Source organism: Cucurbita pepo, chromosome 20, assembly GCF_057944985.1.
Source record: "Cucurbita pepo subsp. pepo isolate OVF chromosome 20, ASM5794498v1, whole genome shotgun sequence".
Taxonomy (NCBI): domain Eukaryota; kingdom Viridiplantae; phylum Streptophyta; class Magnoliopsida; order Cucurbitales; family Cucurbitaceae; genus Cucurbita; species Cucurbita pepo.
In genome coordinates, this window is record NC_141817.1 from 6369514 (window position 1) to 6388560 (window position 19047).

Sequence of the window (19047 nt, forward strand, 5' to 3'; positions counted from 1 at the left end):
CAAAATTTTAATTTGGAATTAATAAAATAATTATAATTTTTTAGTTAATTATTCAGCAATACCTTAAATTTATTTAATTATTTAAATTAAATAAAAGATTTTAATATTAAATTACCATACATAAGTTAATTTTAAAAGTTTACCTAGTTTTATTTAATTTTATTGGAAGATAATTATTAAAATAGAATAAGAAATATACTTGTAATTAAGTATTTTTTGTTTACCTTATTTAGATCAAAACTAAATTTAATAAATGGTTGAAAATATGAAAATTTAATACGATCTCACTAAATAGAAATAACTAAATAAATACTTAAATAACATTCTATTTTTTATTAAAAAAACAATGAGGGTTACAAAAAACACGGTCATCCTTTCTAAGTTTAAGTAATAATTTCAATTTTCACGTCATTATCTCTCCCAACTCGTTTAAATAAAATAAAGAAATCTAAAATCCATGCAATTATTTCATCATCTCCCATGGGGCCTACCATATTTCTCCTTCTCGCACTGCTTTCCATCGTCGAGTCCACCGCCGACAAAGGCGGTGGTCTTAAGCTGGAACTTATCCGCCGCCGTGTCTCACCTGGTAACGTTTCACCGATGGCAGCCAAATCACAAATTTGGCCAGAAACTAGCGAATTTATAGTGAAAATCACCATTGGAACGCCGTCGACGGAGGTGCATGCAATCCTCGACACTGGCAGCGATTTATTTTGGGCACAGTGTCGTCCATGTGTGAAATGTTACCAGCAAACGAATCCGATTTACGACCCTTCGAAATCGTCAACCTTTCGAACCCTTTCTTGCAAGTCGCCACAGTGCCATTTGAGGGGGTCCGGTGCGGCGTGCTCCGACACCGATACGTGTAAGTACGACTATGAGTATGAAAGCGGATCTACGCAAGGAGAATTGGCGACTGAAAAAATGGCTGTAACTTCGAGGTCTGGAGCGATGACGCCATTTCCGGAGGTGGTGTTTGGTTGTGGACATAACAATAGTGGAACGTTTAATGCGAATGAAATGGGATTGATCGGATTTGGAAGAGGAGCGATTTCCTTCGTTTCTCAGGTATATATATTATCACTTTCTATTATTATTATTATTTTTAAAAACATTATTCGCATTAAATATTGAAATGAACAGTTAATTATATTATTATTCAAATAACTATAAAGTTCAAAACCTTATAGTTAATGTAAATTCATATTTACAGATAGGTCCATCGGTCGGCGGCAGAAAGTTCTCCCTTTGTCTGATGCCATACAACACCGACCCGAGAATCTCAAGTAGCCTCTCAATCGGGTCGGGTTCTGAAGTTCAAGGACCCGGAGTCATCACAGCCCAACTCGTTCGAGTATCCCACCAGACATATTACTCTCTCACCCTCACGGGAATCTCTGTCGGAAAAACCCTTGTTCCGTACAGTATGTCGAGACCTCCGGCCAAGGGGAACACGATTCTCGATACCGGCACGCCGCAGACTCTCCTCCCCAAAGAATTGTACGGACGATTGGCTGCCGAAGTTCAGCGGCATATCCCGTCAAAGCCCATTGATGATACTCTTTGCTACAAAGATAATGTGGGGGATTTGGTGATGACTTTGCACTTCGACGGCGGCGTGGATCTGCGATTGAGTACGGTTCAGACTTTCAATAAGATGCCAGATGGATCCTTTTGCTTCACCGCGATGGGCGTTGACGACAACGATGCACTCATCGGGAACAGTATGATGGCAAATTTTTTAGTTGGGTATGATATTGACAATATGACGGTGTCGTTTAAGCCCACTGATTGCACCAAAATTGGTTGAGATTTTTTGGGCCTATGAAAACAATACGCTATTTTATAACTATTATTACTTTTCTCGTAACACTTTTGATGTGACGATAAGTTTTTTTATTTATAAAATTTGGGAAGCATCTATTAATATATGCGGAACTATATTCTATTTTAGTTGATATTCATTGATTTCTTTTTAGTAATTTTGGATAACAAATTTTAAGGTAAAATTAGATATTAATTATTAATTATTTTTATTTAAGTGTGTAAAATAATATAATTAATTCAAGAGACATATACCATTTCCAAAATTTAGGCACAATAATGGAATCAACCTTGAAGAAGGAGCTCAAAAATCTTATTCTATTATTTAAATCCCTTCTTCGTATGGCTAATTGATCAATATGTGGGCAACGATATCAAACACATACTTTAAAGATAACTTAGACAAATCCATGTTGATTTGATAAAGTCCTATTGAAAGAATTTCAGATATCTATGGGATGAGATCGGGAACAAAATATGCAAGGTCAATGATTGTGCGAACATGAACGTAAAATAGTTTAATTTTTAGTTTTCCAACCAGAATTATAAGTCCAATTGACCGGTGATTGTGGCCCGAGCAGCCACGGAGAGCCGGAAGACTCGGAATCCTTCATTCATGTTGATCATACATGCAAGAAAGATAGAGGAAAATTATGTGTTTGCTTCAGTCGCGATGTGATTCGAAAAGGGAATGAAGTTTGTGGTTTTGCTGCAAATACTTCAGAAAACATGGACTGATTTAGAAGTATACTTTGGAGGGTATTTTGGGTATTTCACTTTATGGGAATCCAGCCCACGAGGGTGATAGGAAATGGAACATTCTCTTTTGTCTGTACGGTTGAAGTTTGTTTATAGGGAGTAGAATATACTTCTCAACATTTTTCATAATATTTTGCACGATTTGTCCCAAGAGTTTTCTAAATTTGATATACAAGAACACGTAGACACCTCAATATTATTAACAATTTTTATTGAAATGTAAGGACCTTTACTAACATTTAACTACAATTGATCATCAAATAAATTTTCATTCTAGCTTTCCAATATATATATAATTTGTTTTATCAAAATAAGAGGCCCAGAGGTTGGTTGTCCTTCACTAAGTATTAACATTTAGGTTTGCCATAAGTTCTAACAATAAAATTTACATAAAAAATCTATGAGAGCAACTCGCCCTGATACCAATTATTGGATCGATATAGCAACTCTAGAGGGGTGAATAGGGTTTTAACAATAAAAGTATTCGAGCGTGATTAATTTTTTTAATTATGAAACTTTTTAGAAATAAGTAGAAAATGATAATTAATAGAACAAAATAGTTTAAGTCAAAACAATAAATAATCAACTATGAGAAATTACCTCAGGCAATAAATCACAATATTAATTTTGAAATTAAATATGATAGAGTTAGAAAATATAATAGGGTAGTTTTATAGTGGTTTGGTTAAACTCAACCTACTCTACTCCTAAGCGCCTCTTGGGAATTTCACCAAAAGATCTTTATCGACTCTTTCCACAGATCAGAGCCCAACAGCTACATCGCTCTTTTTACGAGTTCAAGAGCAAACACACAACTCTTAAAAGAGTAAATTTTCAATTTGAGCACTCACAACCATGGAAGATGAAGAATTATAAATAAAAAGAAATTTTTACAATTTTTTTTTATTATTTTTTTTAAATATAATAATATAATATAAAAATAATAAAAACCACAAATGACAAATTCAAAATTTATTAGTAATATAATAATATAATATTAACAGTTAAATTTAAATTTTAAAATTTATTATAAATATAATAATAATATAATAATAAAAAAGAGGTGAGTAACACCAAAATTTCAAAATATAATAATATAATAATAATAAATGGGAGCAACCATTAGATTCAAATTTATATTAAGTATAAATAATTATATTTAGAAATATAATTTAAAAAAAATTTATTTAGAAATATAATTTTTTGTTAAAAAAAAACTCTGACCATTTGATATTCTTCCAAAATGACAAGTGTCATGTTTTGATTTGTACATGATTCTTCCAAAATGACAAGTGTCATGTTTTGATTTGTACATGATTTTAATTTAGTTGTCACATCATCATATCAGTCATTTCTTTGTTTTAGCTCTTATTTGAGTCATTGAAAAGTTGTTGAAATAGTTATTTCCACTTTATACCGCCGTCCAAAATACTGAAAATTGTTAAAAAATTAAAAATAGATTATTATCATAAAAAAATAAAAAAACATCACTACATTAATTAATTAAAATTAATTAAAATGAGATTAAGGTCCAAAAAGCCAACATTTATGATCCTCTGAGTGGTTATAGATTCATAATACCATATTGAACAATGATGAGGTCACATTTCTCAAATATATGGATACTCATTATTCACTTCAACAAGGTAAGCTATAACTTAGATTAGGTAAACTATACATGAACACTCATTGGATTTGTTACGTGTAAAAGAATTACTTACGAACCCGAAATGGATAAGTGATTATGTATAAGAATTGTCTTAAAAACTTCAAGATTGATTGGGAGGTTTAGAGTCTAAGTTTTGTCAAGGTGAGGAGAGTTTGGGAGAGCCTCCTTATTTATTAAAAAAGTTCGAGGATCAAAACATTAAACCTCATTGGATAAAAAATAAGATAATTTTAAAATGATATAATGATTTCATTAAAACGCTTTATAAGGGATAAAAACATCTCGATACCATGAAATTTCTCAAAATAATTGTTGATTGTGAGATTTCAACCCACGCCTTTTCGGACCAAAACCTTAATCTGGCACCTTAGACCAACTCAACCATCTCAACTTCAATTTCCACATAGGTACAATTAGTTAATTGACTAGCATATGAGATACTAACTTTATGGTCTTATGCAGTGGTTGCTAGCTAACTTTCATAGATGATGTTCAAGATTTGTGATACCATATTGAACAATGATGAGGTCACACCTCTTATATACATGGATAATTCAAGTCCTAAGCATGTAATTAGCCTGCCAAGTAAGATAGCATAAAAGCTAGTCCACTCTAAAATAGCAACTCGCATGATCATGGCGTGTTAGATTAGATAAACTATGCATGAACTCTCATTTGGTTTATTACATGTAAAAGAACTATTTACGAACCCAAATTGGATTATTGATTATGCATGAGAATCGCTTTATGAACTTTAGGATTGTTTGGAAGGTTTAGAGTCCAAGTTTGATCAAGGTGGGGATAGTTAGGATCTCAGGTTGAGAGTGCTGTTATTTCTTAAAAAAGTTTAAAGATCAAAGTATTAAACCTCATTGGATAAAAAATAATAGAATCTTAAAAGATATAGAGATTCCATTACAATACTAAAAGGATAAAAAAACATATGCATACCATGAAAGGAGTTGTCTATGAAGCCAAGTGACACAGTATTAATACCTATGCTTAAGGTTTCATGCATTCCAAGCAGTGTAGTCTAAGTCATGAGCATGATGTATCATGAGAAGTCTTAGGAGGTTCTTGATTTCTTGGCTAAGGTAACTTACTCTCTTCTTTCTTCGTTGTGGTCTTAGACTACTCCCCATGCTAGGTCATAAGGTCATGTGATCGATGCATGCATGAACATGGCATAGACCAAAGGTTACGTGATCTCACATAGACCATATAGGTCTCGTGCTTGGCGCATACATGAACATGGAATCCTGCAAACCATTAGGTACCCATAACATGGTGCAGGGCATCTCATCTCGGTGAGGGAAATGAGACCAAACATGACATCCTGCAAAGAAAACATGGTGCAGGACATCAGAAGAGGAAACTTAGGCCTCTAAAAGCCCTGCATGGCGGGAGGTCTGGGCCAAAATTGAACATGCTTAGAGTATTAACTAACATTCTTTAATTTTCGTGTCTGAAGACTTTGGTCCCTTTTCTTCGAGTGGTACCTAGAATTCTTCTTGCCTTGGTAGTTAGAGCTTGTTTAGTATTGTTCTTGGTTCTCAATCTTGTATGTTTCTAAGTTCTTATTTTCTTGAGGCATAAGGGGGTAACATGCATTCGTAATCATATGAACCCATAATAACTAGCATGAGTTATTCTAGAAAGTCCTAGATTCATAATGGATTCCTTAGAGGGTTGTAGAAGGGTCTTGAATCTTGAGGTGCTCCTTTAGGTGTATCTTAAGTTCCATCTTGATTTAGGTTCCAAACTTACTCCAACCAACTTGAAATCTTGAACTTATCCTCGTGTCATATAAAATAGACCTTATAGAAAATAGTTGGTAATTTGGAGCATGTCTAGACCTTGAGCTAGGATATGACTATATGCATCGTGTTCTAGCCCTAAGAACTCTTCCAAAGTAACCCTTCATTTTCAACCCATGAGTGCATAGGTGGCATTATCATAATTGTGGCATCCTGCTGGCAAATCGTGATGTAGGGAATCTCATTTAGTTGAGGGAAATAATAAGTTCATCATGGCATCTTGCTCATGGTACATATAGCATAGCATTCCGCCTAAAGAGGAATAGGGATCCTAGCAACTTACTAAGTATGATATTTTTATTAACCTAGGTGTTTTCTTGGATTCTTGGTGATCCTAGGTTTATGCATAACGTCTTGGATCAAGCTTGAAAATTATAAGTTCTTCTTAGGAATAGCCCAACATGATCTTGTGCACGTAGCATTTATTAGTGACCAAGGGTATATGTGGAGAATCTCTTATTTCATGGATGCCTCATTAGTTATCCTAGGAGGTAAAGTCATATGGATCGTGATGAGCGTTTTTTCAATATTTTGGTTTCACTACCTACCGTTTTTTAATGACTCACAAACTTCATTTCCTTATAAAAACTCCTGAGAGAAGGATTTATACAACATTTTATAAACATTTGGAGGTCATTTAGGGCTTAACCCTTAGGTAATCTTCCTCAAGGGCACTATGGCCATTTTACCCCTAATTCTTGGTTTTACTACTTCACGAGTTCCAATGGCTTTCAAACTTCAACACATCAAATCATAAAATAAGATCTACTGTAGATTTTCATAGCATTTAGAGGTCATCTAGGTCATGAACCGAAGGTAAATTACCTTATGGGCATTATGGTCATTTTCTCCTATTTCTTGGTTTACTTACTTATCCTTATCCAATGACCATAAAATTTCATATATAACCTAACATACTATAATATGCTCAACAATTTTATAGGCAGCAGAGTTCATTTAGTAGGCTATTTTAATGCTACTTAAATCCCGAACAATTTGGTCGGTTCAGGACCTTAACTCACAGTTCTTTGAGTTTTTCTTTCATCTATCCTTATTTCATACTTGTTTTAGGGTTTATATGAAAATCCAAGCAATTCCTACCCATACTTCTTAACAAAAAGTCTAAGGTGGCTACTTACCTCATCGTCAACGTTCGGGACCTTTGTTCTTCAGCTTCCGATATTCAAACTACTTCAAATTTCCTTCCACAGACTCCTTATTGTGCCTATTTTCTGAAACCGTAAATTTGTTTTTTTATAAGAACTAGTTTGGAAAGGGGTTATAATTGAGAAAAATCGAGGGAAGGTCAAATTTTAGGCTGACTTGGCCGGTTCAACTGAACCGGCCACGTCATCGTCTTCGTCCTTTGGACTGGAAGAAGACACAGCGTCCTTTGCGCCGCTGTCTGAAAATCACCTTCCACAGCTCCGATTTTGTCGTTTCTCCCTTTGGTGTTACAAGGAAGAGCTTGAGATTGATTTCATACCTTGCCATGGATCATAGCCTAAGGTATTCACCTCCAAAATTCATCAAAAATCAGTTTTCTCGCCGGAGCTAAAATAGGGGATTCTTTATTGGATAGCCGATTCTAGGTGTTTTCAAGGCCCGATTTCTTCATGGAACCTCATCCATATCCTTTCCTTAAGCTAAAGTTAGCCAAAATTTGGAGAATCATTCTCGGTCTGCAAGTTAGCTGAAACGCAAGAAAATCGATCTCTTGGGTAGCTTGTTCTACGACGTTTTATCTCTCAATTCCTTCATCAAAGTTACTCAACTTGATCCTTTGAAGCTTAAGGAATTCTCAATTTGAAGGAAAATGGACTGTAGATAGGAATTCGATACTTATCACTAATTTAAGCTTGAAATCGATTTCCTTCATTTGAGCACGCTTTCAATGGCGGATTGAATTGGGGGAATGGTTTCTGGGCACTTCGAGCACTCCATTTCTTCATAGAACTTTGGGTAATCTTGTTTAGAAACTATAGGAATAAGTTTGAAGAGAAATGGTGGAGGATTGCTCTCGAATTTGGAAGAAATCTAAGAGTAGGAGACCCATAATCTCAACGCTTATTGCCTTCGATTGGGAGCTCGACCTTGCTCGATTCTTGTTCCATATTGTTGCTCCTAATTTAGACTCTATAGGAGGAGCTTATACTGAAATTGAGAGCTCCAGAATTGCGTGATTCGAAGATTAAACTTTTTGGATAATTCGTCAAAAATATCAGCACCGATCAGAGCCTTATCGACCTTTGTTTTGAATACTAGCCGTTGGATGTGATGATGTGATGATCCAACGACTGAGATTTGAGTTTCCAAGGATTTTGCTCAGGCAGTCACTATAGAGTGGCATTTCTATAATTATCCATTCTTCTAGGAGTATTTTGGTTTGAGAATATTTTATTATTATTTCTCAAAAAATGTATAATTTTTTTAAAAATTCTTCATCCTTTTTTATTGGGTCATTTTCCCCTTCTTGATCATCTCAAAATTCCTTCTAGATAAGGAATTAAAAATATGGAAAGATTCTTGGAACAATGACCTTTTTACCGTTGAAAAAGAGCGGCTAGTTGTAATATTAGTTGTTGAAACCAACTATAAAAACTCGATTTTCTATTAAAAACAAGGTCGTCATTGCATGCATGACATGTCTATTGTGTGAGAAAATTCTTTTTAAAAATTAAGGAAACCATGTGGTGGACTTAAACATTCAGAATAAAATATTAAAAAAAAATTTAAAAAATTCATAAAACAAAAATAAATAATCTAACGTTTGTAACAAATAATAAAAAAAATAAGGAAAAAATGTCCTAAACTAACCGTGGGCTACAAAATGTGACATATAAGATGGCATGATCAATATCGTAGATGGACATATCATATCATGTCTTAGCATAACATGACATATCATAGCATAACATCAAATAACATAGCATAGCTTAACATATTATGAAACATGTAGAGGCCACCGGACACGAGTCATCATATATAATACAATTCACCCAACAAAATTAAAAGTAGAGCCACTTACTTGATTGAATTAATCCTCTAAACCATCCTTTAGATATTAAGATGTTAATATCTGGACAGCTACATCTTGACCAAGATATAATCCATGGTACAAATGACCACAATATCCAGATGCAATTCTTTCACCTATCTTCACTAACCATCTGTTTATTTTCCTGTCTTTTGAATTTGCCTGGTTGTAACATTTTCTTGACTTCTAGATGAGAATGTGAACAACTACGCCATCCTCATATCTAGCCACTAGCCACTGCTTTTTCAATAGCTTCATACTAGCCACAAATTTCATCAATATCGTCAATAGGTCTTCTATCTATGACAAATACATCCAAAGAGTATTTTGATGTCAAAAACACATGTGCTTCTCAAATGTTACGACATTATTAAGAGTTGTGATACACGTTAAGAATGAGAAGCTCTAATGTCATGTTAAGAATAAAAAACATAAGTGGGATTGAAAGTCTAACAAACATAAGTAGGATTGATTCATTAATGTTCACGTTTAAATAGAATACAAACTACAAACTGAGAAAATATTCTACTAACCAAATCTTGAAAATAAGATAAAATATACCAAATATAAATCCTAGCTATATAAAATATATTCCAATACTTCCCTTCAAGTTGAGAGTGTAGGCCAACAATACCCAACTTGTCTTTAGAGTGTAGGTCAGTAACACCCAATTTATATTTAGGAGTGTAGGTCAATAACATCCAACTTGTCTTTACAAGTGTAACGACCCGAAATTTTCTACTTAATTTAAGGTCGCTACTGTATACGTACCATAAACATTGAATGCGGAAGACTTCGTTTAAATTCCATAAAACATAACTTTTATCTTAAAACATAGCCATGGACTTACGTGTTTCGAAAACATCTTTAAAACGACACAACAAAAGACTAAACAAAATGAATAAGAGTTTAAGTTAAGAACATCCTAGTCTAGCCTAAGTCTAAGAAAATAAATACCACTACCCTATGCATGTGTCATGCTCTTGAGTTGCGATGTCGTCGTCAGCCGTACAGGAATGTCTTGCCTTAACCTGAAAAATGTAGTAGCACGAGGCTTGAGTATTTCTAGAATACTCAGTAAGTGACCCCCTATCGGGGTTATGCAACAATCTCATGCAATGAAATGATGGAACCAATCTTTCGTTTCGTTTCGTTTCGTTTCATTTTTCCTACTGTGCTGTCCTAACGGGTAATCGTGGACGTGTACCATATACTCTACACACAGCCCATACGTGCAAGTATGGGCTCACCAGCTAATTCGCACACCGCTGGGCCACTTTCCTTATCCGGTGGGCATACTCTGGGAGCCCCTTATGTCGGGACCCGTTAAAACTAGTAACCGTCACAGCAGCGCTATGCAAAGCATAACGATCATTGTCCTGCCATTGGATGTACGCGTCCGTACCCTCGTGATGGGATAGGGGTATCCCCTCAGATGCATGAACACACATAATGCATGAGGTCCCCCCCTACTTCTACATTTATCATTAATGATCATAACCCCCTGTCACGTTCCATGCTTCATGTCATTCTCATTTTCAATTTACATTTCATACATATTCCTATCGGGGTTATGATTCCACACAGTTTACCGTGTTTCATGTCATACAATTCATGCGGTTCACATTCAATATATTCCATACAATCATGCCATAATCATTTAGGAACCACATATCGTCACATGCATAACATATCACATCAAACTAAGCAGCATACATAGCATACATGACGTTCACATGAGTTCGTACTTAAGCACATTAAAATAGCATACAATTTAATGACACGTGCAAATCCACATGCACGTGCCAAGATACAACGAATAACACGTAACCTACGACGGGTGAGCCACTTACCTGGCTAGCTTAAGTCATTGTCACGAATATATCTTTAATGAAAGTTTGATTCCATTCTTTGAAATCCGGGTCAACCTATATGAGCCCATGACGTTAGTTTCGAGTTTGAACTCTACAACATTATTTTTCTAATTTACACTGGTCCATTGTTTAAAGTCTTGAAATGTTATCTATAATTATATTTTTATTAACAATTTTATTTTTCATGGTTACTGTTGTATAAAAAAGTAGATACAACTATTTCAAGTTATTCTGTACTCTCTATATTTACCTTCTACCCTCTCTGTATTTTCCTTTGTGGTTTTTAATTCCCAAATCTTTTTTTTTTTTTTTTTTGATCTGTTGCCTTTTAATTCTGTTTTCATGTATTCCAAATTTCTAGTAGATCTCTGTTTCCAAATCTTTCCTTATCTCAGTGTTTCCTATTTCCTTATCTCAGTGTTTCCTATTCATAAGTTTTCTTGGCTATTCTATCCTTAATCTATTTATTTGGCTACTGATAAAAATTTAATCTCATATTACTAATCTGACCTGATTTACTAGGATCGTATAAATGATTGAAATTTAGTTTCTGATCATATAAATGATTGAAATTTAGTTTCTAACTCAAAGCTAGACCATTGTAATAATTAAACGAAGATCTAACGATAATTGAATGTGATTTCTAAAAAAAATAGGATAAAAGAATTGGCTGTGATTTCTAGAAAAGAAATAGGATAAAAGAAAAATTAAGATTTAATATATACCTTACTCATCAGATCTATCTTCAGGTAAATCTCGGGTGAATCTCAACTGCCATTCTCATTTTTTTTTTTCTCTCCTTTTTTTTTTCTCTCCTAAGTCAATCTAACAATTATTGTTTTTCTGTTTCGATAACTGTCGGAAGGGATGAGAGTTAGTGGAGAGAAGTGGGAAAATGCTGTTTTTTTTGTTTATTATTATTATTTTAACGGCTTTTTATAATTATTTTTATTTGTTTATTTATTTTTGGGCTATTACAACTAGCCTAGGTCAATAACACTCAATTTATGTCTCAAAAAATAGAGATTGAAAACATAGTATTTGTTGATAATCTGGAATCATTGGTTTAGTTTTGAGACTTCCAAAAAATAATTGAATTTTCTAAGAAGATGCAATACCCAAATGATTTAGACACGTTGGTTTGATTTTTAGACTTCCAGGTAATTATTGAATTTTCAAGAAAGATGCAAAACTAAAAAATAGACGGCCTTTGATTGGTTTTCTTTTTAGACTTTTTAAGAAATTATTAGATTTCTTATAAAGATGCAAAACTCAGAAATAGACTGTGACGTATGTCATAATTTGTTTGAGTATATCATAACTTAAATAGACCGCGATGTATATCATATCTCCATCCATGGCCTTTGAGTTCTTTCCAACATCAAAATTAGCTTGGAACAAGGCTAAGTAAAATGTCTACAATGGTACGATATTATCCATTTTGAGTGAAAGCTCTCATGTTTTTGCTTTTGTAGAAAGATTAGCCAAGGTGTATTTCTTACTTATGAACTCATGATCATTCTCTAAACCAGCGAGACTCATTCCCTAAATTATAACTTACATAACGTTATGAAAACATTTTATAGTGTTTTATTAAAGTTATAAAATGTTTAATATAGCTAAAATATTGTGCCATCTTTTAACTTATAATAACGTTTTAAACATTATAACATAGTATTGAAAGCCAAAACATACCTAATATTAGTTTACTTTTCTAAAAATGGCCATCACATTTAATAGCATATTAAAAAAAATGACTATAAAAAGACATTTTTCTGGTAGGGTTGGAAAGTTGTTGAGCCGTCCATCAATTAGGAGAATGTTTACAAGTGATCTATAAATACAGCTTCTTTATATGTCCTCCTTAATTCAAAGCCAAAGCATATATAGGGTGCTTTGGTGTCTCACCCAAATCTCCAAGTGTTTGTGAAGATCAGCTCATCATGGCCGCCCCACTTTTGTTTCTCTCCTTCCTGGCTATAACTTGTTGGGTTGCGTGGGCATCCGAGCCAAGCCCACTTCAAGATTTCTGTGTTGCAGATCTCAACAGTCCTGGTAAGCATTCCAAGTATACATATATATATATATATATATATATATGCATCTATTTTTGGATGTCAATATTGATGATGCTTGTTTCATTGTGAGACAGTGAAAGTGAATGGCCTAGTTTGCAAGGATCCCAAGCTTGTGGAAGCCAAAGCTTGTTAAACCTAAAATAGATCATAACTGTATATACTAAAATAGTCTAAGATTTACTAGTTTATGATTTGAAGGGTTTGTTACCAAATCTATGATTTTATGGTTTGTTACCAAATCATAGATTTGGAATGTAATCTTCATTATACGCATCTATAAATACATGAGGTCGTGACCCATATAGGTCATCGTGCCATTCAATCTAACATGGTATCAGAGCCAAGGTTTATTTTTTAAACTCCTCGCCATGTCTTCTTCCTCCTCTCCATCCACCATCTCCAACACCGTCTCAACTACCATGGCGACTTTTGGCCTTAAACAATATCCAATCCCTCTACACCATGTTGTCACAATTCGTCTAACCAAAAACAACTTCATCATATGGCGTGCCCAGCTCCTCCCCTACCTACGGAGTACGAAGCTTATGGGCTACCTCGATGGCACCAATGTTGCACCTGCCAAGCTGATCCCTTCCTCAACTGCTGCTGGTGCTGAGCTGGTCTCTAATCCGGCCTATAATCAGTGGTATGATCAGGATCAACAAGTCCTTAGCGGCCTTCTCTCCTCCATGTCTGAGGAGATTCTTCATGATGTGGTTGCCGCTACTACGTCCAAGGAGGCGTGGGATACCCTGCAGCGGATGTTTTCATCGTCAACTCGTGCTCGCACTACTCAGATTCGTGTTGAGCTTGCCACGTCCAAGAAACGAGATCAATCTGCTGCAAATTATTTTTGCAAGATCAAAGGGCTAGCCACCGAGCTGGCCGCCGCCGGCTCTGCCTTGCAGGATGATGATGTGATCGCGTATCTTCTCGCTGGTCTTGGCCCTGACTATGATCCCTTCGTCACCTCAATGACTACCAAGAGTGAAGCCCTCACCCTTGATGATGTGTTTGCACATCTAATGACGTATGAAGCTCGCCAACTACAACACCAGGCTGAACTTCAGTTAAATCTTGGATCTTCTGCCAATTATGCTAGTCGTGGTGGTCAGCAGAAGAATCGTGGGCGTAGGGATCGCGGTCGTGGTCGTTCTCAAGGTTATGCACCCTCTCGTCCTGCTGGTGATCGTCGTGGCCCTTCTGCTCGTCCTTCCTGCCAGATCTGCGGCAAAGTGGGGCATACTGCTATCCGCTGCTGGCATAGGATGGATGAGTCCTATCAAGATGAACCTTCTTCTGCTCCTCCTACGGCACTGGCGGCTACTTCCTCTTACAAGATTGACCCAAATTGGTACAGCGACACAGGCGCTACGGACCATATCACCAGTGACCTGGATCGTCTCGCTGTGCGTGAACGTTATCATGGAGGTGAACAAGTTCAAGTCGGCAATGGAGCAGGTTTGCGTGTTTTGCATACTGGTCATTCTCTAATTAATACTGCTACTCGTCCTCTTGCGTTGCGTAATATTTTGCATGTGCCTGAAATTTCCAAACATCTTCTTTCTGTTCATAAATTTTCTCGTGATAATGACGTATTTTTTGAATTCCATCCTTGGCATTTTTCTATAAAGGATCGACAGTCGAGGAAAAGTCTCCTAAATGGGAGGTGTGAATCTGGTCTTTATCCTATTAAGCCATCCGATGTCGATAATCTCAAGCACGCCTTGGTGAGCAGATCTACTACTCACGCCCAATGGCATGCTCGTCTTGGACATCCTTCATCTCAAGTAATAAAATCCATTTTGCGTCTAAATAATATTTCGTGTGCTAGTGAGTCATCTTTGTCAGTTTGTAATGCGTGTCAGTTAGCAAAGAGTCATCGATTACCATATACTAGTTTTTCCCATAGGTCTTCGTCACCTTTGGAACTTATTTTTTCGGATGTTTGGGGCCCTGCACCTCCATCTGTTGGGGGTTTTAAATATTATATTAGTTTCATTGATGATTTCAGTAAATTTTCGTGGATCTATTTGATGCATGATCGTACAGAAGCTCCTCGTATATTTTTGCAATTCCAAGCTCATGTTGAGCGCCTCCTAGATACTAAAATCAAGTGGGTTCAATCTGATTGGGGTGGGGAATATCAGAAAATTCATAACACATTTTTTCGTTCCCTTGGAATTGGTCATCGTGTTTCGTGCCCTCACACACATCAACAAAATGGGTCTGCTGAACGCAAGCATCGTCATATTGTTGAAACTGGCCTAGCCCTTCTAGCTCATGCTCATGTACCTATTAAATTTTGGGACGACGCGTTTCTTACAGCCACATATCTCATCAATCGTCTTCCTACTCGTGTCATCGATAAAAAATGCCCCTTAGAGCTTCTTTTTCATACCCCACCAAATTACTCCTTATTAAAAATTTTTGGGTGTGCCTGTTGGCCTCATCTTCGTCCTTATAACAAACAAAAGCTCTCTTTTCGATCAAAGGAATGTGTCTTTCTAGGCTACAGTTCTTCACATAAAGGGTATAAGTGTCTTGACACCGATTCTGGTCGTGTCTATATGTCTAGAGATGTCATATTTGATGAAAATGTTTTTCCATTCAAGAGAGCCTCACCTAATTCTTCCCCAATCATGCAGTCGACGCATAATGCCCCTGATTTGTGCACCTTGCATTTGGGTAATAGCAGTACTAATTTGGAGAATGATCACATGCATATGTCTGGGCCTACTAACTCTTTGGATGCAGAAAATTTGGTGTCTACATCAGCTTCGGAATTGCCGCAACAATCCTCCGCGTCGCTGCCATTCGAATCGGCGTTGGTTGTTCCGCCAATGATTGAGGCATCGGCTTCTCCGCCAGCAGATGATATTGCGCAATGCCCGGTCGAATCCTCGGCCGTTGGTCAACCAACTGCTGTAGCATCGGTTGCTCCCCTCGCAACGGCTGATACGGCCGTCCCCTCAAATGTGGATCCTGCACCTACTACTCATCCGTATGGTACTCGATTGAAGCACAATATCAAAAAACCCAAGGTGCGTACAGATGGAACAGTAACATATCTTGTAGCTCGGTCTTCTGCCTCTGAACCTACTTCACATATTACTGCTATGGAGCATCCCCTCTGGCGTCAGGCAATGAATGATGAATTTCAGGCACTTCAAAAAAATAAGACATGGCACTTAGTTCCTCCTCGTGCTGGTCTTAACGTTATTGATTGCAAATGGGTTTTCAAACTCAAACAAAAGCCAGATGGCTCTATTGATCGCTACAAAGCACGCCTGGTTGCTAAAGGTTTTAAACAGCAGTATGGCGTCGATTATGATGATACCTTTAGTCCAGTTGTTAAGCCCACTACCATTCGGCTCTTATTATCTCTTGCTATTTCTCGTGGTTGGGCTATTCGGCAGATTGATATTCAAAATGCTTTTCTTCATGGCCTTCTTAATGAAGATGTTTATATGAAGCAGCCCCCTGGATTTGTGGATTCTCAACACCCTGGTTATCTCTGCAAGCTGGATAAGTCGCTTTATGGCCTTAAACAAGCTCCGCGTGCCTGGTTTTCTCGCCTTAGCTCCAAACTATTACAGCTGGATTTTACACCTTCAAAGGCTGATGTCTCTCTTTTTATTTTTAACAAAACGGGCATTCAGATGTATATTCTCATCTACGTTGATGATATTATTATCATCAGCTCATCTTCTACGGCTACTGAGAAACTTCTTACATAGCTTCAGGATGATTTTGCCGTCAAGGATCTTGGTATTTTGAGTTATTTTCTTGGGATTGAGGTCCGCCATACTTCTAGTGGACTTATTCTGACACAACATAAATACATTCGAGATTTATTAGCCAGAACCAATATGCTCACCTCCAAAGGTGTGCCCACACCTATGCTTCCCAGTGAGAAGTTGTTATTGAATGGTGGTGAAAAGCTCTCACCTGAGGATACTACTCGCTATCGAAGTGTCGTTGGTGCTCTCCAATATTTGTCTCTGACACGTCCTGATATATCCTTCTGTGTCAACAGAGTGTGTCAGTTCATGTCCTCTCCGACTTCTATACATTGGGCGGCAGTCAAACAAATTCTCCGTTATCTACATGACACTATTGATATGGGTTTGTGTCTTACAAAGTCCAGCACTGATTTGTTGAGTGCCTTTTCAGATGCTGATTGGGCTGGGAATCCTGATGATCGTCGAAGCACTGGAGGCTATGTGATCTTCTTTGGTGGCAATCTTATCTCTTGGAGTTCGAGGAAACAATCGACAGTTTCTCGTTCTAGTACGGAAGCCGAATATAAGGCGGTTGCTGATGCCACTGCCGAATTAATTTGGATCCAAGTTCTCTTGCGTGAGCTCGGGATCTCGCAAGCGCGAGCGCCTAGCCTATGGTGTGACAACATTGGTGCCACCTACCTATCCGCCAATCCAATCTTTCATCGACGGACGAAGCATGTTGAGGTTGATTATCACTTCGTTCGTGAACGAGTATCGACTCGTCAGCTTGATGTTCGACTCATATCTTCCAAGGATCAGCTCGCCGATATCATGACAAAGCCACTGCCAGCTCCTTCTTTTAGCTATTTTAGGCGCAATCTGAACTTAGTAGTACATCGTCCAGATTGAGGGGGGGTGTTAAACCTAAAATAGATCATAACTGTATATACTAAAATAGTCTAAGATTTACTAGTTTATGATTTGAAGGGTTTGTTACCAAATCTATGATTTTATGGTTTGTTACCAAATCATAGATTTGGAATGTAATCTTCATTATACGCATCTATAAATACATGAGGTCGTGACCCATATAGGTCATCGTGCCATTCAATCTAACACTCAACAGTCCTGGTAAGCATTCCAAGTATACATATATATATATATATATATATGCATCTATTTTTGGATGTCAATATTGATGATGCTTGTTTCATTGTGAGACAGTGAAAGTGAATGGCCTAGTTTGCAAGGATCCCAAGGTTGTGGAAGCCAAAGACTTCTTCTGGAGCGGATTGAATGTGGCAGCCGCCGTAAACAACCCGGTGGGATCCCAAGCAACTCCTGTCAGTGTTGCCCAAATCCCAGGGCTCAACACTCTTGGCATCTCCCTCGTTCGCATTGACTTCGCCCCACATGGCATCAACCCTCCCCACACGCACCCTCGTGCCACCGAAATCTTGACAGTCCTCGAAGGCACGCTCCTGGTCGGCTTCGTCACCTCCATCCCGGAAAACCGTCTCATAACCAAGACCTTGAACAAGGGCGATGTGTTCGTGTTTCCTGTCGGTCTCATTCACTTCCAACAGAATATCGGGAATGGCTCTGCAGTCGCCCTTGCAGCTTTGAGCAGCCAAAACCCAGGTGTTATTCTCATTGCAAATGCAATTTTTGGATCAAACCCGGACATCTCCACCGATATCCTTGCAAAGGCCTTCCAAACCGATCCCGCTATTATCACCAACATTCAGGCCAAGTTTTAGACCGTGTTAGGATTTCATTTTGGGGTGGGGCGTGCTTTGTACTGACTGTGATATGAACCAAGAAACATCAATCATACAATATGTTCATATCAGACTTATCAGACTTATCTTCATATATATATATATATATATATATACTTTTATTGATTTAGAAGTGACAAGCAAGTCATATCTATACCTTAACAAGTAACTTCAAGGAGTAAAGGTCCTTGAAAAAGATTGAAGTTAGAAAAGTAAGTAGAAAATATGTTTATAGATTTTTCTAGATTTTTAATTCCTTATCGGGAAGGAATTTCAATTGTCCAAGTAAAAATATGACTGCAAAGGGCACGGATTTTAGCAAAATTATGGATTTTTTATAATAAAATAATAATAAAATATTCCAAAAGTGGTTAATTACCAAAATACCCCTAATTATATGGATAATTATGAATATGCCATTATTCTCAAAAAGGGATTTTAACAAATTACCAAAATACCCCGGATTATATGGATGTG

General features: G+C 36.8%; 2 protein-coding genes and 1 non-coding gene across 3 annotated transcripts; all 3 read left to right on the plus strand.

Moving 5' to 3' along the window:
• Positions 1-480: 480 nt before the first annotated feature.
• LOC147786457 (aspartic proteinase CDR1-like) lies at positions 481-1862 on the plus strand. The gene is made up of 2 exons (XM_087120465.1): positions 481-944; positions 1429-1862. The coding sequence occupies exons 1-2, from the start codon at positions 481-483 to the stop codon at positions 1811-1813; spliced, it is 849 nt and encodes a 282-aa protein (XP_086976591.1). The 3' UTR covers positions 1814-1862.
• A 12098-nt stretch (positions 1863-13960) lies between these two features.
• Positions 13961-14100, plus strand: LOC147786458 (small nucleolar RNA Z247). Its single transcript, XR_015414747.1, has one exon. It is a non-coding gene; the product is annotated as a small nucleolar RNA Z247 (small nucleolar RNA).
• Positions 14101-15781: 1681 nt separating this feature from the next.
• LOC147786459 (putative germin-like protein 2-1) lies at positions 15782-18613 on the plus strand. Its single transcript, XM_087120466.1, has 2 exons — positions 15782-16105; positions 17992-18613. The coding sequence occupies exons 1-2, from the start codon at positions 15782-15784 to the stop codon at positions 18547-18549; spliced, it is 882 nt and encodes a 293-aa protein (XP_086976592.1). The 3' UTR covers positions 18550-18613.
• The last annotated feature ends 434 nt before the right edge of the window (positions 18614-19047 follow it).